Source organism: Oncorhynchus mykiss, chromosome 19 (assembly GCF_057628025.1).
Source record: "Oncorhynchus mykiss isolate SJ-2025 chromosome 19, ASM5762802v1, whole genome shotgun sequence".
NCBI classification, from domain to species: Eukaryota; Metazoa; Chordata; class Actinopteri; order Salmoniformes; family Salmonidae; genus Oncorhynchus; species Oncorhynchus mykiss.
In genome coordinates this window covers 46989520-47006811 of record NC_143040.1, presented here as the reverse complement: position 1 = coordinate 47006811, position 17292 = coordinate 46989520, and the positions used below count along the sequence as shown (strand labels likewise).

Below are 17292 nucleotides of genomic sequence, written 5' to 3'. Positions count from 1 at the left end.
GGAGGGTGTAGTAGAAGTTGGGAATTTATTTGGTTTGTTATTCTATTTCAATGGCAGTACAGTTTTGGGCAGATCATGAGTGATCGTACATTCCAGCACAGTAGTTGCCTGCATGCACTTTAAACGTTTGTTTGCGGACCGCCATGAAATCGAAGAAGAAGAAGAAGAAGGTTCGCGTACATTCTACGTGCGCGTTCACATCTGGGCGTAGGAATCTTGTGATACTTGCGTCAGCTGTCACGGGGAGAGAGAGCTAGTTGACGCACGCGCTTGTGTCTCCATGCTAGCCGGCGAGTTGTTTAGACACGAAATAATCTGCAATTCTACTCGCAGGAAAGAAAGAGATATCAACTTGTTACAGGACAGTATCAATATTAAACTGGACCAAGCGGATTCTGTGACCGAATCCAGCAGGAAAGGGGCTGTGTACCGCTGCAGAAGGTGTAGGGTTTAGTTATAAAATATTTGGTGTAGGTCAGGTGGTTGTGCCGAAGAGAGAATAGCAGGTTTCTCGGATGGAAGCTGGCTAGGGCTAGTTTATTTCTTGTCAATGAATAAAATAGCTAGTTTTACCTCGTCAAACATACGACGGATTGCCAGTAGTTGCTGCATAGCAAAACATAGCTAGGCCGGGTCGGCCGGTTAGCTACCGAGCTAATGACAAGATAGCTTGCTCAATAGTTATGTCGAGCAGTTTCACAAATAAAACGTCTTTGCTAAGCAGCTCTCCACAGAGCCCTGAGAATAGGGTCTCATCAGTCGGCAACAACAACAGAGACTGGGACTTGGAAAAAGATGTATTTGTATGCTGCTATGAAGAGCCTATTGGCGAAACAATGCTGGCGGGGATGCACTCGGTTCAGCCAGGTCTGGACAGGCACATGCCGCTGCTGCGAGGCCGCCACCGGGTTCCTCCGGACTGTATGATACTAGAGGAACCTTACCCCGGCTGTCACAACAACCGGAGTCCTCCCGCAGCCTACCTAGACACCGGTTCTCTGGCCTTCAGTGAAAATGACCGGAACGCCACCCCGGTGTTGGAAAGCAGAAAGAGGACTCGGAGCAGTAGTTCAAGGAACCGGTATAACGAGGTTGTCACAGAATTGGGACCCGAAGAAGTGCGGTGGTTTTACAAAGAGGACAAAAAAACGTGGAAGCCTTTCATTGGACACGACTCTTTGAAAGTTGAGGTCATGTTTCGTCATTTCTGCGAACTGAACCCTGGAACAACCAAGCGCCAGGGTTCTTTGGGAATGGATGAAGCGTACGAGGAAGATAATGCAAGCGGGGTGGAAGCGACAACTGGGGGGTCGAACGGAATCGAGCGAGCTGGACCAGTGCCGGCGCCGAGAACTACGGTGAATAGGGACAGGGGTTCGATGGAGAGAACGGACTCCTCAGACGAAAGAGACCTTGATTCAATAAGCATCAACGTAGAGGCTGTATGTGTCAGGGGTGGGCTGTATGAGGTGGATGTCAAAGACAGAGAATGCTATCCTGTGTATTGGAATCGTAAGTATCAATAGGAAGCATTCTCTTTCCTCCTTATATACCCAGCATTCCTGTATATGTATGTTTTGCTTGCAAACCAATGTGTGCAAGAGGGTTACGCTTTAAAGTATTTTAGTCTCAACCCATATTGCCAAGTGCTATTCATCTGCCACTGGCAAGCAAACGCATCAGTGCCAGATGTTGAGTGGTGCCCATAATCTCTGGTCTTAATTCCTGCTGCGTATCTCTCCAATGAGAGGCTGCAGACTGCATGGACAAATCACTACCAGGTCACTATAGAGATGACCTTGTATACACTCACGAGATCAGAGATGGCATGGTGTCACCATCTCTCATTCATGCCTACTACGCAATCTGTCTGTCTACAATATGCTTTAATGTACAAATATAGGCCACATACAGTACCTGTCAAAAGTGATATCCCAAGTACAAATACAGTAAGCACACTAAAGTTAAAAAATATATACAGTACCAGTCAAAAGACACCACCTCATTCCAGGATTTTTTAAAATATTGACTATTTTCTACATTGTAGAATAATAGTGAAGACATCAAAACTATGCAATAACACATGGAATCACAAAGTAACCAACAAAAAGTGTTAAACAAATCAAAATCTATTTATATTTGACATTATTCAAAGTATCCACCCTTTGCCTTGACAGCTTTGCACACTTGGCATTCTCTCAGCCAGCTTCATGAGGTAGTCACCAGGAATGCGTTTCAATTAACAGGTGTGCCATGTTAAAAGTTAATTTGTGGAATTTCTTTCCTCAATGCATTTGAGCCAATCAGTTGTGACATGGTAGGGGTGGTCCAAATTTGATATTTTTGGTTCCAACTGCTGTGTCTTTGTGAGACGCAGAGTAGGTGAACGGATTATCGTAAATTTGGACCACCCCTACCATGTCACACAACCGATTGGCTCCAACGCATTAAGAAGGAAAGAAATTCCACAAATTAACTTTAAACAACGCACACCTGTTAAATGAAATGCATTGTCATCAAGGCAAAGGGTAGCTACTTTGAAGAATCTAAAATAACATATATTTGGATTTGTTCAACACTTTTTTGCTTATTACATGATTCCATATGTGTTATTTCATAGTGTTGATGTCTTCACTATTATTCTACAATGTAGAAAATAGTAAAAATAAAGAAAAACCCTTGAATGAGTAGGTGTGTCAACTTTTGACTAGTACTGTATAGTCACAATCTGGAATAGGGTCAGAAACATTACCTTTAAGCAACCTAATGAAGCCAAAGTTTATTTGTGCTACCTATCACAAACCCACAAAAGTGGCCTATTATTAGTCTAGCCACCATCACGGGCACTGCCTCCAATGAATGTATCTGGACTGTGCCAACTAATTCATGGAGATTTACAAAAAAGTCAGCCATGGTGGTATAGCTGGTTCCTATAGAGCCCTGGATTACTTGAGCAAGCCAGCGAGATAGCCATGCATCCCTTTAGGGAAAATGAAATATCTCGCTGAGTTCGCCTGAGGCAACACTAAGTGACAGTTGGTTTACTAGGATCTTCCAGCTAGATGTTGTAGTCAGTTTGAGGCTCTGACTATGTTTGGGCCTGTAATATCAATGTTTGACATGCATTAGCTAGCTTAGGCCTATATCTTCTCACTAGAGTCTGTTTTGTTGAGTAAGACATTTCTAACATTTCTATTGGTGTTTTCATTATCCTACATCTGTACTCTCTGTACCACATCCAATGATAAATTAAAGCTGAATACAAATGTAGGCTACTGTAAAAGTGATTTCCGTAAGAGCTTTTTTCTGTCTTTGCTGCTATTTACTATAGATGATGTGTGTTGGTTACTACCTGCTTGTAGGAACAGTCACACCCAAGCTCTGTGCCATTAGATAGAAAAACACACATTACAGAATTAAATGTTGTGGTCATGCTCTCACCAACGACTACTAATTCGAAACTAATCAGTTCTGTAATCAACTTCGCCTCCCTCCACACTCCACTGAGATTGCCAATGCCTAGCTTTATAGGGTGCCTAATTAGGCCTACCTGTCATTGCAGCCTTCACAAAGCAACTACCTAGATGTATTTGCATTTGGTGTCAGCACCACATACACACACATAGCATGAGCCAGCAGGTAACAACTAAGTTACCATTTTTTGTCTGTCTAGCATTTTGTTCCCCGCAAACAATCAAGGGGAACATTGAAAAGAAAAGGGGGAAAAATTGAATGCTTTGTAAATCTCTCTAACTTCCCCCTGCTCCATTCTCTCTCCCACCCTCAGAGCAGGAGAGCATTCCTGTCATGAGGGGCCAGTGGTTCATCGACGGCACCTGGCTCCCATTGGAGGAGGAGGAGAGTGACCTCATTGAGGTGGAGCACTTGACCCGTTTCCTTGGGCAGCAAATGCAGGACAGCTTCGACTCTGACTCTGTGGTGGCCAAAACAGTCGACAGCAAAGATGGTGAGACAACACCAGGGCGTGTGGGAGATATGGTTTAGGCCTAAATAAATATTTACCAAGTGTAGGCTTATATCAAGTATATAATGCATTATTCTAAAGACTGAATACTGGTTGTCTCCAACCCTGGTCCTGGAGAGCTATAGTCTGGGCAAGCTTTTGGTCCAGAGCAGAACTGAAACGCTTGATTTCACTAACCACGTCTTGATGATTTGTTGATTAGCTGAATCGGCTTGTTCTCCAGGACCAGGGTTGGATACCAGTGCTGTAGCCATGCTCTCTCACAATTTTAATCTGCAACGTTCTGCCAGGGCAATCACTACTAACCTGACTATAATTCCACCAAGGTACTTATCTATAGAGAACTTATAGATAATGTAGTGTGGTAGCAGCTGTCAAATGGGGTTCTCTGTAGATGGTGTCTGGGTTAGTTATGGACTCCATTAAAAATATCACCCACCTTTGCCCACCTTATCAGCAACGGAAAAGTGTTGTTGGGACTCATAAACCATAACGTATTAGCTATCAGGATCTCCCTGTAGACCAGAAAGGGGAAACATACCAGATTGTCTTTATGAGGATGTTGATTGTATTTTGTTAGGCCAGAGTGTATTATAGGTAAAAGGGGTATTTCTCATGCAAGGCTCAGACAGCAATTTGTTTCAGGAATAGCTTGTTGGTGCACTCAGAAAACAAGTGACAAATGGAATCTTTCAGTCAGCAATTCCCTCCTGAATGCACAGTCTTCAGCCCTGTGAAATGGCTGCTCCTTCTGTGATGAATGTGTGTGTGAATGACTTTCGATACCAGAGGTATTAAATCAGTGTGTCACCAGGAGAGATTGTGTGTATGTGTGTGAGAGAGGGAAAGCGAGGGAGAAGGAGAGTGTCACCTTTGTTTGCCTCTGTGTTTGTGTGTATGTGTGTAAGGGAAAATGCCACCAGTGTTGGTGTGTGTGCTGTATCTGTGTGAGAAATAATCTGACACTTCAATGCTAAGCTTGAAGACAACTTCTATCTCGAACTGAGAATAAGTGCTGCTTTCCTACCAACCAAGGCCAGCGCCATCTCCTCAGTGTGTGGCACTCTGAATTGGACCATAACAGTGTTTGCACAGTGATTAACCTCCCATTGTGAATGATCATGACTTGCTCTGACTCAGTGTTAATCAACATAAGTTTAGTCCTTGAATGGGTCCCTGATCTAGCCTCTATTTCAGACCTGTTCTGAATGCGTCCAACAGTACAGTCTGTTCATTCATACAAGGACAGTCTCGCCCTTCAGGAGCAATAGGGGACTGTATATATAGTCATGAGTAGACTGGCTGGCTACTGGAGTTTGCCTTATTGCCAATGCAATGTTCTCTCAAGCGCCTGCATGGTACTAGCTACGCCACTCAAATTTAATCACAGACATGAACTGGTGGAAAGACAGAGGCCACTCGCTCTCTACTAATCCATGTGGGGACCAAACAATTAATTCCCATTCAAAATCCTATTTTCCCTTAAACCTGACACTAACTGTAATTCTAACCCGACTTGTAAACCTAAAGTCAAATGTCTCCACTTGTCCGAATTTCCCTTGTTTTACTACCCCTCTTCCTCCCTCTCTTTCTCACACATACACAAATATCAACACACACCGAGGATACAAGTCATAATCAGTGTGTTTGAAATGGGATCAGGATTACGGCAACGGTTGTGTCACTTTCACGTAGGCACCCACAACCCAGCCCTTTCCAAGTCCCCCTTTGAAAGCACTGCCACATCCCATAATTTCCATTATGAGTCACCTCTTTGAGAGAATACAAAACTGTTCTAATGCTTCACCACATTTTATGAATTCATTCAAGGATTCACTTCAAAGTTATTTGTTAACACATTCTGCAAAAGTCAATGTCTTGAAAATGACAGTGAGTCTATTGTACCATATACAGTAGCTTACTGAATCGGATGCTCTGATCAAGGCATAACTTCCGAAAACATGTTAGCCTGCCTGGACGAAAATGAAAAGGTGTGATTTATTTTTTGTGTAAATAACCCCCCAACATTTTGGAGTTATGCCATTTCCCAATGTTTTTGAACTTGGTATTATATTTGAAATCTTTGTCATATATGGCAGAGCACCCAGCTAATAAAGCGGGAGAGTGTACCTGTTACCCACTTCACAATACTGCATTACCCTCTCTCCTTCTCTCCCTCTCTCCTTTCCTCTCCTCCACCATTGTTCTCCCTCAACTCTCTCTGTCTTTCTTTCACCCACTCACTCTTCCTCCACTTCTCCCTCTTTCTCTCACCCTTCCTCCCCTCTCTCCATCTTTCTCACGCTGAAACCCAGCAGCCAGCTCCAAGACTAATGGAGCAGAAAGCAAGTGTTGCGGCTCGCAGGCATGTTATGTAGGCATGAGATCATCATAATGCAAACGGCATGAGATCATCATAATGCAGACGGCATGAGGGCTCTGTTCTCTCCTGCCCTTGGTTATTGCTGCTGTGTCAGTCAAAAAGGGTTCCTCATTCCTCAGGCTTCTATGGGAAAGGGTGACCATGACAGTTTGACACTTCATTTGTAGTTGATGGCTGCCACTGTCGTCTAATTTGAGGATGGAAATTGACAGTTGCCACAGATGGTGGCCCACATGGCAGCTATACTGTGGCGGGTTTACCAATTTCAGCAGCTACTGAAGCTGGCAATAGGCTGGTTCACAGAATACAGAGTGTCTTACTTGCTAGCCTGGCTTGGAAGTTCCTCTCAGAGGAAGAAAGTACAAAGTATCACTATGAGAGTGTTTGTTGTACAGAAACCGTCATTTGGCATTTGGCATTTGGCAAAAAAAATGTTTATACTGTAGGGCAGGCCTGTATGCTCAGTCTCTCACACACACATGCACAGAGTTGCTCCATGCATTGTGACTGAAAAGTCCCATTGGGGCTCCATGACCCTCTCACTGTGATTCCATAATCTAAGGAGCATGGTGTTAATAGCAAGAGACCAAGAGACCCTGATGGCTCCCCTGTCAGGTTTTAGGAGACCCGAGGAAGCTTTATGTGTCTTTTTTATTTATTTATTTATTTATTTTACCTTTATTTAACCAGGTAGGCAAGTTGAGAACAAGTTCTCATTTACAATTGCGACCTGGCCACATTGTTGTGGACACATTACACCTTTTGTTTGTCAGACCTGTTTAAAGATGCACTGGCTGTGTATCACTTAGGGAGGCTGATTATGGAAGAATCCCTGGTGGATATGTGTGTACTGTGTGTATATATGTCTGTGTTGGAGTGGTGGGTGATGGCAACAGAGAGATGCGGGTATGTGAAGGGACTGTGTACTGATGTGAGAATCTATCATACGGATGTTTTTTGAAGGCGTTTGAATCAGTAGAGAGATTTGCATGTGGGCTGGCTGGAGGCTGGGCCAGGGCTCATGACGGTGGGGTGTACTTCAGTCCGTCAGGCTCCTGGAGCGTCACGGCAAGCAAAGCCCCACAGGCACACAGGGTCATATGTCAACAACACACACATGCCAGAACATCACATAATGTCATGTCACAGCTAGGGCTGGGAATTGCCAGGGACCTCAATACGATATTATTAGGATACTTTGGTGCCGAAACGATAGGTACTGTAATTTTGTGATTCAGTGTTCCAAACATATTGCTCACCACATGTCTGCTGTAGAGGGACAAGAGAGAGCCATGAGAAAACAAGGTTTGATCCGTCATTGAAATAAAAGTGCTGAAAACAAATTGTCACCCTATTTTAAAAAGATGGACAACAAGCTATGAAGGAAAAATACTGCAGTTAGTGAATAGGCTGCAGGTACATCCAACTAGCAAAATAAATGATATTGCGATATTGTCAAAGCGATACGATATATTCTCACAAGTAATATCTCTATGTAACTATAGATGTTTTCCCCTCCATCACTAGTCACAGCTCTCGTCTACAACCCAGGACAATCGTCATGGCACACTGACATTTGACATTTAGCATACTTATTCTCTAAGCTTTCAATAGCTAGAAGGCCTATCATTCAAAATACACTTTTTTTTAATCATAAGAGTTTTAGACACACAGTTTAGTAGTGTAATGCATTTTTATGTTTATTTGAAGGCTGAATACCTCAGGCTGTATGTCGCTATGTGGGTGGATGGCTGGATACTCTTGATGGAGAATAGAATGGATGTGATGTGCTTGACCAGATACTGTAGCATTCTGTTGTGTTGGTCTTTTCCCTGGCCAATTAAATCCAAAGCTCCCAGCGGAGTAGACAAGCTCTTAACCAATATGACATTTGGAATGTCATTCCTTTTGAGAGGTTTATGGTGCTCTCTCTCAAACCGAGAAGTCCACACCAATGGACCTTTTGATTCAAGATGTAGGCCAAAACAAGCTCAGTGCGGGCCATGTCAAAATGTAATCTATACTCCATAACACTGCCGTTTTGTCTCCAATTGTCAACATCCAGAAATGTACCGCATTGAAACCCTAAACCCAAGATTAGCATTTAATCACGGCCACACAAGCCAACTTCAGTTCAGAAAACAAGTCAGATATATTAGTGCTGCATTAGTAGTAATTTAAATGATACAGTAATATACTTCCTAAAGCTGGACAGCCCCAGACAGTAAGTTGTTAAGCAGGATAAAGCCTATTTGTTTCCAGCCACTGTTGTTGTGATGTGGTCCCAGATGGATCAGCCGATTCATGTCTGTCTCCAGACACTCTGAGGGTGGCGTTTCTCTCTTTCTATATAACAATCTTTCTCTCCCTCTCTAACTGTCTCTCTCTTTATTTGTCGTTCTCTCTCTCCCCCCTGTCTCTCTTGGTCTCTCTCGCTCTTTGCTCTCTCAGCCTGTCCTGACAACACTTGTACAATCAGCAGGTTTCAGCCCAGCTGAGGAAAGCACTGCTGTCATTTGCAAGTCTGATCTCTTGGTCCTAACCTCCGCTCAAATGGTACAATTATAGCCCTGTCCGGAATGGAGATCCACATTAATTTGGTAATCAAATGCCTGAAAGGATAGGAGACATCTCAATATCATATCCACACCCATAGTTATTCTGCTTGACTGATTATGATACTATTTACATTCCAGTACACCAACGTTATCCTAAAGGCTTATTATTATCCAAATACAACTCCCCCTTGACAACTTGCTTGCCTGGGTGTTCTTGTTGGACCGATCACAGCCTATTTATAGCTGTGAGTAAATGTGAAATATGAAAGCAGTCACAGCACAGCATAATACCTTTATGGCCAAATGAGCTCCCAGCTCAGGGTTCTTCTGGTTTAATAGGAGCACCCTCATTTTGACTAACACTCTTTAAACATAACCCCAGTTCAATCAGCTAAGGACCACAAAGGTCCACAAACAGCTCTGTCACAGGGCAAGACCTAGGTCATGTTATCTGAGTCAGTGTGACAGTGGTGACTGGTCCTTTTAGGTCAGGGCTCAGACTGATTCCCAATGTCCTTATCACTGCACAGTCTGACTGCAGCCATAGTCTATGTGATGATATCAAGTCTGACACAATGGTCTAATGGAAGGATATTTCTCTAAATGAAACCCTGGTTGCTTGATAGCTGTGAGAGAGAGCGAGACTTACTGTATGGCCAGTGTGTGGGAAGGAGTGAGCAGTTGCTTGGACTTTAGGACATATCTTAGAGGGCAACGTCCTCCTCTTTGTTCTCAGAAATGGTTCTCGCCTCTGTTCTCAGGAATGGATATCCTTCCCTGAAGTTTTTCTGACCCACTAAAATAATTTAGCTCTTTCGGTTTTTAGACTCAACATGAGCAAGGGGGGAAAAAAGCTTTAAGGCGGGCTACTTCTAAGAAACTTCTCTGTAGGCGGCCCACTCACTTTTGGATCGTTGTGAAATCCTCTTAAAATATTACGCTGTTAAGTCTGGCTTTTACTTTGATAGCCCTCCAACATTCTTTCAGGAAAATACTTTTAAATTTGATGTTAGAATGTTGTTTTGCAATTTGTACTCAACCTGTTTGACAAGATGATGAATGACAGCTATCTGGCTGAAAGTACTATACAACCATGTATCCCTCTTATCACTCTGAATATGTTATGTCATGTAGCCTCCATTGACCAACCATTTTGTCAGAGGCAAACAGTCATAATTGTCATGTTTTAAAATAGTTTTGTATAAAATCATCTTTTCATTACCAGCATATGATATAGTCCACACGTGAGTGCCCTAAAGGCAGTAAAACAAGAATAAGGTTCAGGTGCTACCTCAATCATCTTGGGCATATGTCAAACAGCGCTGCAAATGGGTTTTAATGTTCCCACTCAGCTCAAGATTGTGTGTAACAGCAAATATTGACATGTTAATTAAGCCACCACAATGAAGAGTCATGTTCATATGGACAGGTTGTATTCAAATGAAGAACTTTGCTTGTCAGTTGAATGAAGCTAATGAAATTTAACAAAATGTATTAATGGTTAGGCTATACGCTTCAAAATTTTCCTCGTTATTTTTTAAATCACATTTGAACTAATGCACATTTCTGTGACATTTTCTGATGTGAATACTAGTCAACAGCTTCTAACCAACAGCTGTACTATACACCCACACAAGACCCAGGGTGTCTACCTGATACCAGCGCTGCTTGACAAACGCCCTCCAGTCTAACAGTGATTGCAGTGGGTAGCCCTCTGTGACAAAACACCAAAGTCATGTCCTTCACTCACTCTCTCTTGGTTGTAGTTCTCTCCCACCTGCCCCCTTTCTACCTCCCCTTTCTTTTCAAATGGAGTGGATATCAACCGAGTGCTACAACTAAATGTCTCAAGCGCAAACGCTGCTCAGGTACTGTAACGCCAGCCTTTTTTATCTCCTACATTATATCTGCTTTGCTCCCTCTCTCCTCTAGATCTTAGGTCTTGATTGAACTAGATCTTCGCTCACCCCTTTGAGCTCTCCCTAGAACTAAGTCCAGTTAGACAACCCAACCCGCTCTAGTAGAACTGGTCTCTAGATTAGACGGCTTCTCACTCCTTTAGTTTATATTGGGCCTAGTCATTAGAATGCCCCCCTTCCTGTGTTCCAGAGTATGTCACTGTTACTGCTGCTGCTCTCTGGACTTTTGGATGATACCTGCAAGTCTTGCTCCGGTCTGTCTGTTAGTGGTGGTAGAGCTAAGTAAGTGGAGAGTCAGTTAGCTAGTAACATCTTTCCAGTCTCTCTAAATCCAAATAGGAAAACGAAGGATCTGAGCTCAATAAGCTGGTTCTCCAAAAAGCCTCCCCTTCTCCGCCTCCCCTTCCCTCTAGCGGCTTGATCACATCTTAATGAACCTCCCGTATCACCACCACCGCTCTGAAGAGAATGAACAAAGCTCTCGTTTAGAGGCAACAGAGGCACCATTCAGGCCCACATAGCACACTGCTCTGCAGGCTGCACTATAAGCTCCTGCATTGCCTCAATGGATGGAATAACTGCTCCTTTAGTGCAGACTCCTATTGCCAGCAATATCTGCAGCACCGTAGGGCAGGGGTTAGCAACTAGATTCAGTGACAATTTTTGTCGGGGGTGGTCGGGAGGCCACAAAATAATTATAATAATTTTGTACACTGCACACCAACTAAGTCCAAAAAATAACAATTTCATACCTTGATTACATTGAGACATGATCATGTCTCTTTTTATTCGTAGGAGTACATGGGAACAGATTTCCAAATGAAACACATTTTTATCTGAATTTATGTCGATTTGTCTTTTGACCAAAAACTAAAATCCCCCTTTTTATAATGAGCTTTGGGGGGCCAAATAAAGATAACTCGTGGGCCAGTTTTGGCCGACTGTTGCTAACCCCTGCCCCAGGGCCAATCTAATTCAGGACTGGGTTGCATTCAGCAGACACAAAACGTTCTCTACCATCTTGTGGTTAATGAATGTGACCCTAGTGTCCTAGCATTGATCGTAGTACTCCCTCTGTGGCTCTCTACATGATGTGGAACCCTTCAGAGGCTAGGAACATATCTAAGATGTTTGGCAGACCCTAGTTTGGCGTTGCCTGTAATTGTCACACTAATTCTCCCATGCCAATTAAGAGACAATACTGCTCTGAGCTAGCATCCTAACAATAACACTGTTTAAACATAACAGTAATTCATTTGAGGAAAGGAGCTTTGCCTTGGTTTAGTGGCATAATTCCCTATCTCAGGAACAAAGGAACAAGAAGCGCTCTTGCTCTGTTCCTCTCTTTCTTACCTCTTTCACTATAGTTCTAGCTCTTGGTCTCTCACACGGTCTCTAAATCTATCTACAACTTTTTCTCCCTCTTCCCTCGTCCTCTCTTGCTCTCCGGGGCATAGTTGGAAAGCCTCCCATGTAAACCTCTTAACCTCTCTGTGGCTGACTGTTAGATCCTCTGGTGTGCTTTGATCCAGGCCTCCCCCTCTTCCCCTCGCTGGCTTGTCTGCTCTGCCCTGGGCTCCCCTGTAAAACAGGATGTTGTCTCTGGGAAGCTTGTCCATCTCATTTCCCTTCTCATTTGGCAACATGAGCACGTTCCCCATTCCCCACCCAGTCAGCCATGATTTATTTATTCCTATGGCTGGCTAATGGGTAAGACTGAGTACCTGCTGCCTCCTCAAGACATCCCGTTTTACAGTGGACTCAGAGTAGGTGTAAGCTAAATGGTGAGATTGTCTTTCCCTACTGTACTTCTCTGATCATTAGAACAGATCATTCTATCCTCTGCTGCACGCCACCGCTTCTGTAGAGTACTGTAGTAAGATGATGTACCGTAGTGTGGTATAGTGCTGGTTGTCAATTCCATATAAATTCACCTCCTGATTTGGCTGAATTGAAGTGGAATTGATTCCAACCTTGGTGTGATACTTGTTGTGAAGCATGCTTGTAATCCCAAGTGATTTCCAATGATAAATGAAAACATGCTACTCTAACCCGGTGAAAAGTTCTGCAATACTGACAAATCTTTACCCTCAGGTCTTCCAATGCAATAGATTCTTATGACCATCGACTGGAAAGAGTTTTCTTTTTACTTTGTCTAAAGCTGCTTGGTTGGGATTCAGTCCCATCCCTTCTATACATCCCTCCTCTCTTAAGCCCCAATGGGTTACCTCTCCTAAATGGAAACCAATTCCAATGCTGTCTGCCATCAAACACAGCTTCTTCTCCATGGGTTAAGTCCTGAGCTCCTGCTTGTCATTCCATTAAGCCATTTTGGATTATCAGGCCCCTGAGGGGCCCTGAATGGAGACTGATCAACTGGAGCATCCATGACTGCTCCTCAATCCTCACCGCGCTGATGAGATTAGAACAGGGACGTCCTGCTTTACCCCTCCACGTGACTCTCACAAAGACACTGTTCTATTCCCCGCTGGTGGTTCTACAACACTTCTCAGATGCCTCCAATTAGGAGGTGGAAAGAAGGAGAGAAAGAGGGGGAAGGAAGGGAAGAAGGTGATTGAAGGCTTTGATGTCCCCTACTCTGTAGATTGTACTGCATTAGTTAAGAGTTTTCTGAACACCTGCTGAGTGTTTTCAGAGCATTAACAAGCTAATGCACCAGCAGTAATCTGGACACGATCTGAGGAAGTGAGCGCTCTGGACAGAGTGTGATACCATTGTGCTAAGTGCCCCCCCCCCCCCCCCCCCCCCATGCTAAGTCTCGCTCGCACTCTCACTCACACATGATTAGTCCTGCGCAAGTACAAAGCACTCCAGACTTGCATAAAAAATACAAATACTATTTTGCCCAAAACATACAGTTCCAGTCAAAAGTTTGGACACACCTACTCATTCAAGGGTTTTCCTTTATTTTTACTATGTTCTCCATTGTAGAATAATAGTGAAGACGTGCTTTTAAATTCTAAATAAATCACTGACCCTGTCACCAGCAAAGCACCATCACACCTCCTCCATGCTTCACGGTGGGAACCACACGTGGAGATCATCCGTTCACCTGCTCTGCGTCTCACAAAGACACAGCGGTTGGACCCAAAAACCTACAATTTGGACTCATTGGACCAAAGGACACATTTTCACTGATGTCCATTGCTTGTGTATCTTGGCCCAAGCAAATCTCTTCTTCTTATTGGTGTCCTTTAGTAGTAGTTTCTTTGCAGTAATTTGACCATGAAGGCTTGAGTCACGCAGTCTCCTCTGAACAGTTGATGTTGAGATGCTTCAGAGTTCAAGTAGGAGACACATTTATTTGGGCTGAAATCTGAGGTGCAGTTAACTCTAATGAACTTATCCTCTGCAACAGAGGTAACGCTGGGTCTTCCTTTCCTGTGGCGGTCCTCGTGAGAGCTAGTTTCATCATAGCGCTTGATGGTTTTTGGGACTACTCTTTCAAAGTTCTTGAAATATTCCAGATTGACTGAACTTCATGTCTTAAAGTAATGATGGACTGTCGTTTCTCTTTGCTTATTTGAGCTGTTCTTGCCATAATATGGACTTGGTCTTTTACCAAATCTACTGTATGCCACCCCTACCTTGTCACAGCACAACTGATTGGCTCAAACGCATTTAACAAGGTACTCCTTTTAATTTAAATGCATTCTAGATGACTACCTCATGAAGCTGGTTGAGAGAATGTCAAAGCTGTCAAGGCAAAGGGTGACTACTTTGATATGTTGAAAACATATTTTTTTAACCTTTTATTTAACTAGGCAAGTTAGGCAAGAACATTCTTCGTTCTTATTTTCAATGACGGCCTAGGAACAGTGGGGTAACTGCTGGTTCAGGGGCAGAACAACAGATTTTTACCTTGTCAGCTCGGGGATTCGATCTTGCAACCTTTCGGGTTACTAGTCCAACGCTCTAACCACTAGGCTACCTGCCGCTACATTGTATTATTCTACAATGTAGGAAATAGTAAAAAGAAAAACCCTTGAATGAGTAGGTGTCCAAACTTTTGATATTTGTTTAACCCTTTAGTATGTGTACTTTACTGTATTTGTACTTGGGATATCACTTTTCAACAGTACAAGTAAAAACAATCGCTGGAGGACGTCTTTTAATGTCCACCTTTTCTAGGAATCCTTTTGTCCTGGACATTTTAACACTGTCCTTTTAATCCCTCCTGATTGTCTCTATGCACCCCAGGGTTCGGTCTGGACCAATACCAAAGTACCCGGTCACCTCTTCACGTACTGTACCATACAGTGAATCTGTGGCAATAAAACCTCAATGTGACCAGCTCAACCCAGTCAACCGGTTTTCATTTATCGTTCATGTTTTCACTCTTACTTGCCCTGTTGCTGTTGCCCGCTAAGATAATGAGGCTGAAATCTAATCTAGTCCTCTGTATGATCTGCACAATCTGAGTGTAGCCCATCCACATTGGTGATTGAGCTTACCATAGAGACCCAATTGGGAATTGTGTGGTACAATATTATTTCACATAATCTACTGTACACATTCAATGACACCCAAGCAATCAATGGGCGGGTAACAGTTGAAATATGCAGACTTTGTGAACCTTTGTGCTTCTTCAATATGTACTTTTCTGGTTCTCTAGTGACCCTCTGCAGATCAATGCCTTAGGGTGTATTTGATCGAGCACTAGACTACACCAAACTTTCTCCTTGTGGAGTTGTACCATGAGGAATTTGTAATCACAATTTTGATGAGTAATTTGATGTGTATTTTGTCTTTCCCCCTGCATTTGTTCATTGTTCCTCTTGTCCTTTTTCTGCTTGCTCTCACATCTCGTTCCCCCCTTCCTTGCTTTCAAATTTTTCCATCCCTCCATTTTGCCCCTTCCTCCCTTTCCTACTTCTCCATCCCTCTCTTCTTCCTCTGCAGCTGTCCACAGTTTGAAATTGAGTCGGACCCACGTGGACTGGCACAGTGTGGACGAGGTCTACCTCTACAGCGATGCCACCACCTCCAAGATCGCCCGCACTGTCACCCAGAAACTGGGCTTCTCCAAAGGTTAGAGGTCACTGACTGACTGCTCACTCTTCTGTTGAACCCTTCCTCCCCTTCCCCACCCCAATATCAAGTCAAGTGAAGATGAAGAGGTGGATCTGGCATGAGTTCTCAATCTCCTCTGACACACAAACCCACTACCGCTGGAAATCTCCTAAAGGCTGTGTCGGCCAGCCAGCAAGCAGCTAATCCTATTTCCCTATTGTGTAGAGCAGGTGTTCTCAAAGTGGGGTCAGCGGACCCCTGAAGGTACTGTAGGGGTCGCGACCAGATCAAAAATGAAAGGAACAAGGGATCTGTGGAAAAAGTTTAGATGGTGTAATACAATAAAATATTATTCTACAATGTATGTTTTTAACCCTGGGCAACATGGGCCTGGGAGGCTAACGGATATTGGTATCCACAGTACCCTGTCAGGGTACAACTCAATACTTTTAAGTATTTCCCCTATTTATATACACTATCGGTCAAAAGTTTTAGAACACCCCCATTATTCCAGTTTTTATGAAATTTAAGCAAATCAAGTCCAGTGAATAACCTGAAATGGCACAAAGGTAAGCGGTAAACTGCCAGAGGTTTTAAAAAAAGTTTCAGTTACTGAAAAATAATGTACAATTAAAAAATAAAAAGCCCTTTTCAGGGAACAAGCAATGGTTTAACAACTTACAGCTGTTCTGCAGCAATGAATTAAATTAAGCCTTGAAAGTTGATGCTAACAATTCCTGCAGGTGTCCCAATTTTTGTTGATTACTTACAAAACCCTCTGTCTGTATAAAATCAGTGTTGGAACAGACTGTTACTACATCCTCTTAATCATTATTTTGACAGTATTGTACTGCAGGAAGTAGTATATTGCGATCATAAAAAAGGAAGGAAGACAGACAGACAATTATAACCCTTAAAAGTGTGGATCTTTCCTTTAGAGAAATTACAAAGAAGCCAAGGTGTCAGTGAGTACAATTTCCTAGACCATCAAAAGGCACTTGGAAATTGGAGGAAACTCTGACCGGAAGAGATATGGCAGACCCAAAACCACAACAGAATCAGAAGACAAGTTTCTGAGATAGGTGGCTCACAGGACAACCGCTTCAAGCACAGCTTAACACTGGTCGAAGTAAGCAAGTCTCCGTTTCAACTGTAAAGAGAAGACTTCAAGCTGCAGGTTTGACAGGTCAAGTGGCAGTAAGAAAGCCATTGCTAAGATGGCAAAATAAGAAAAAGAGGCTTGACTGGGCAAGGAAGCATCACCAGTGGACTACTAAAGACTGGAAGAAGATCTTATGGCCGATTAATCAAAATTTGACATCTTCAGTTCATCACGCAGGGTTTTTGTACGCTGTCGAGTAGGCGAAAGGATGGTTCCTCAGTGTGTTACATCAACTGTCAAACATGGAGGAG

The 17292-nt window shown here is 43.2% G+C and overlaps 1 protein-coding gene across 2 annotated transcripts in view; it reads left to right on the top strand.

Moving 5' to 3' along the window:
* Positions 1-197: 197 nt before the first annotated feature.
* The window catches only part of ddhd1a (DDHD domain containing 1a), a 36448-nt gene continuing 19353 nt past the window's right edge, over positions 198-17292 (top strand). The window contains exons 1-4 of one of the 2 annotated variants that reach the window (XM_021574113.3): positions 202-1512; positions 3788-3967; positions 10693-10794; positions 15769-15897. In XM_021574113.3, the coding sequence (XP_021429788.3) occupies positions 684-1512; positions 3788-3967; positions 10693-10794; positions 15769-15897 (1240 nt within the window). In that variant the 5' untranslated portion in view covers positions 202-683. Of the gene's footprint in view, positions 1513-3787; positions 3968-10692; positions 10795-15768; positions 15898-17292 lie in introns of both variants that reach the window. The other variant, XM_021574114.3, reaches the window with a different exon arrangement.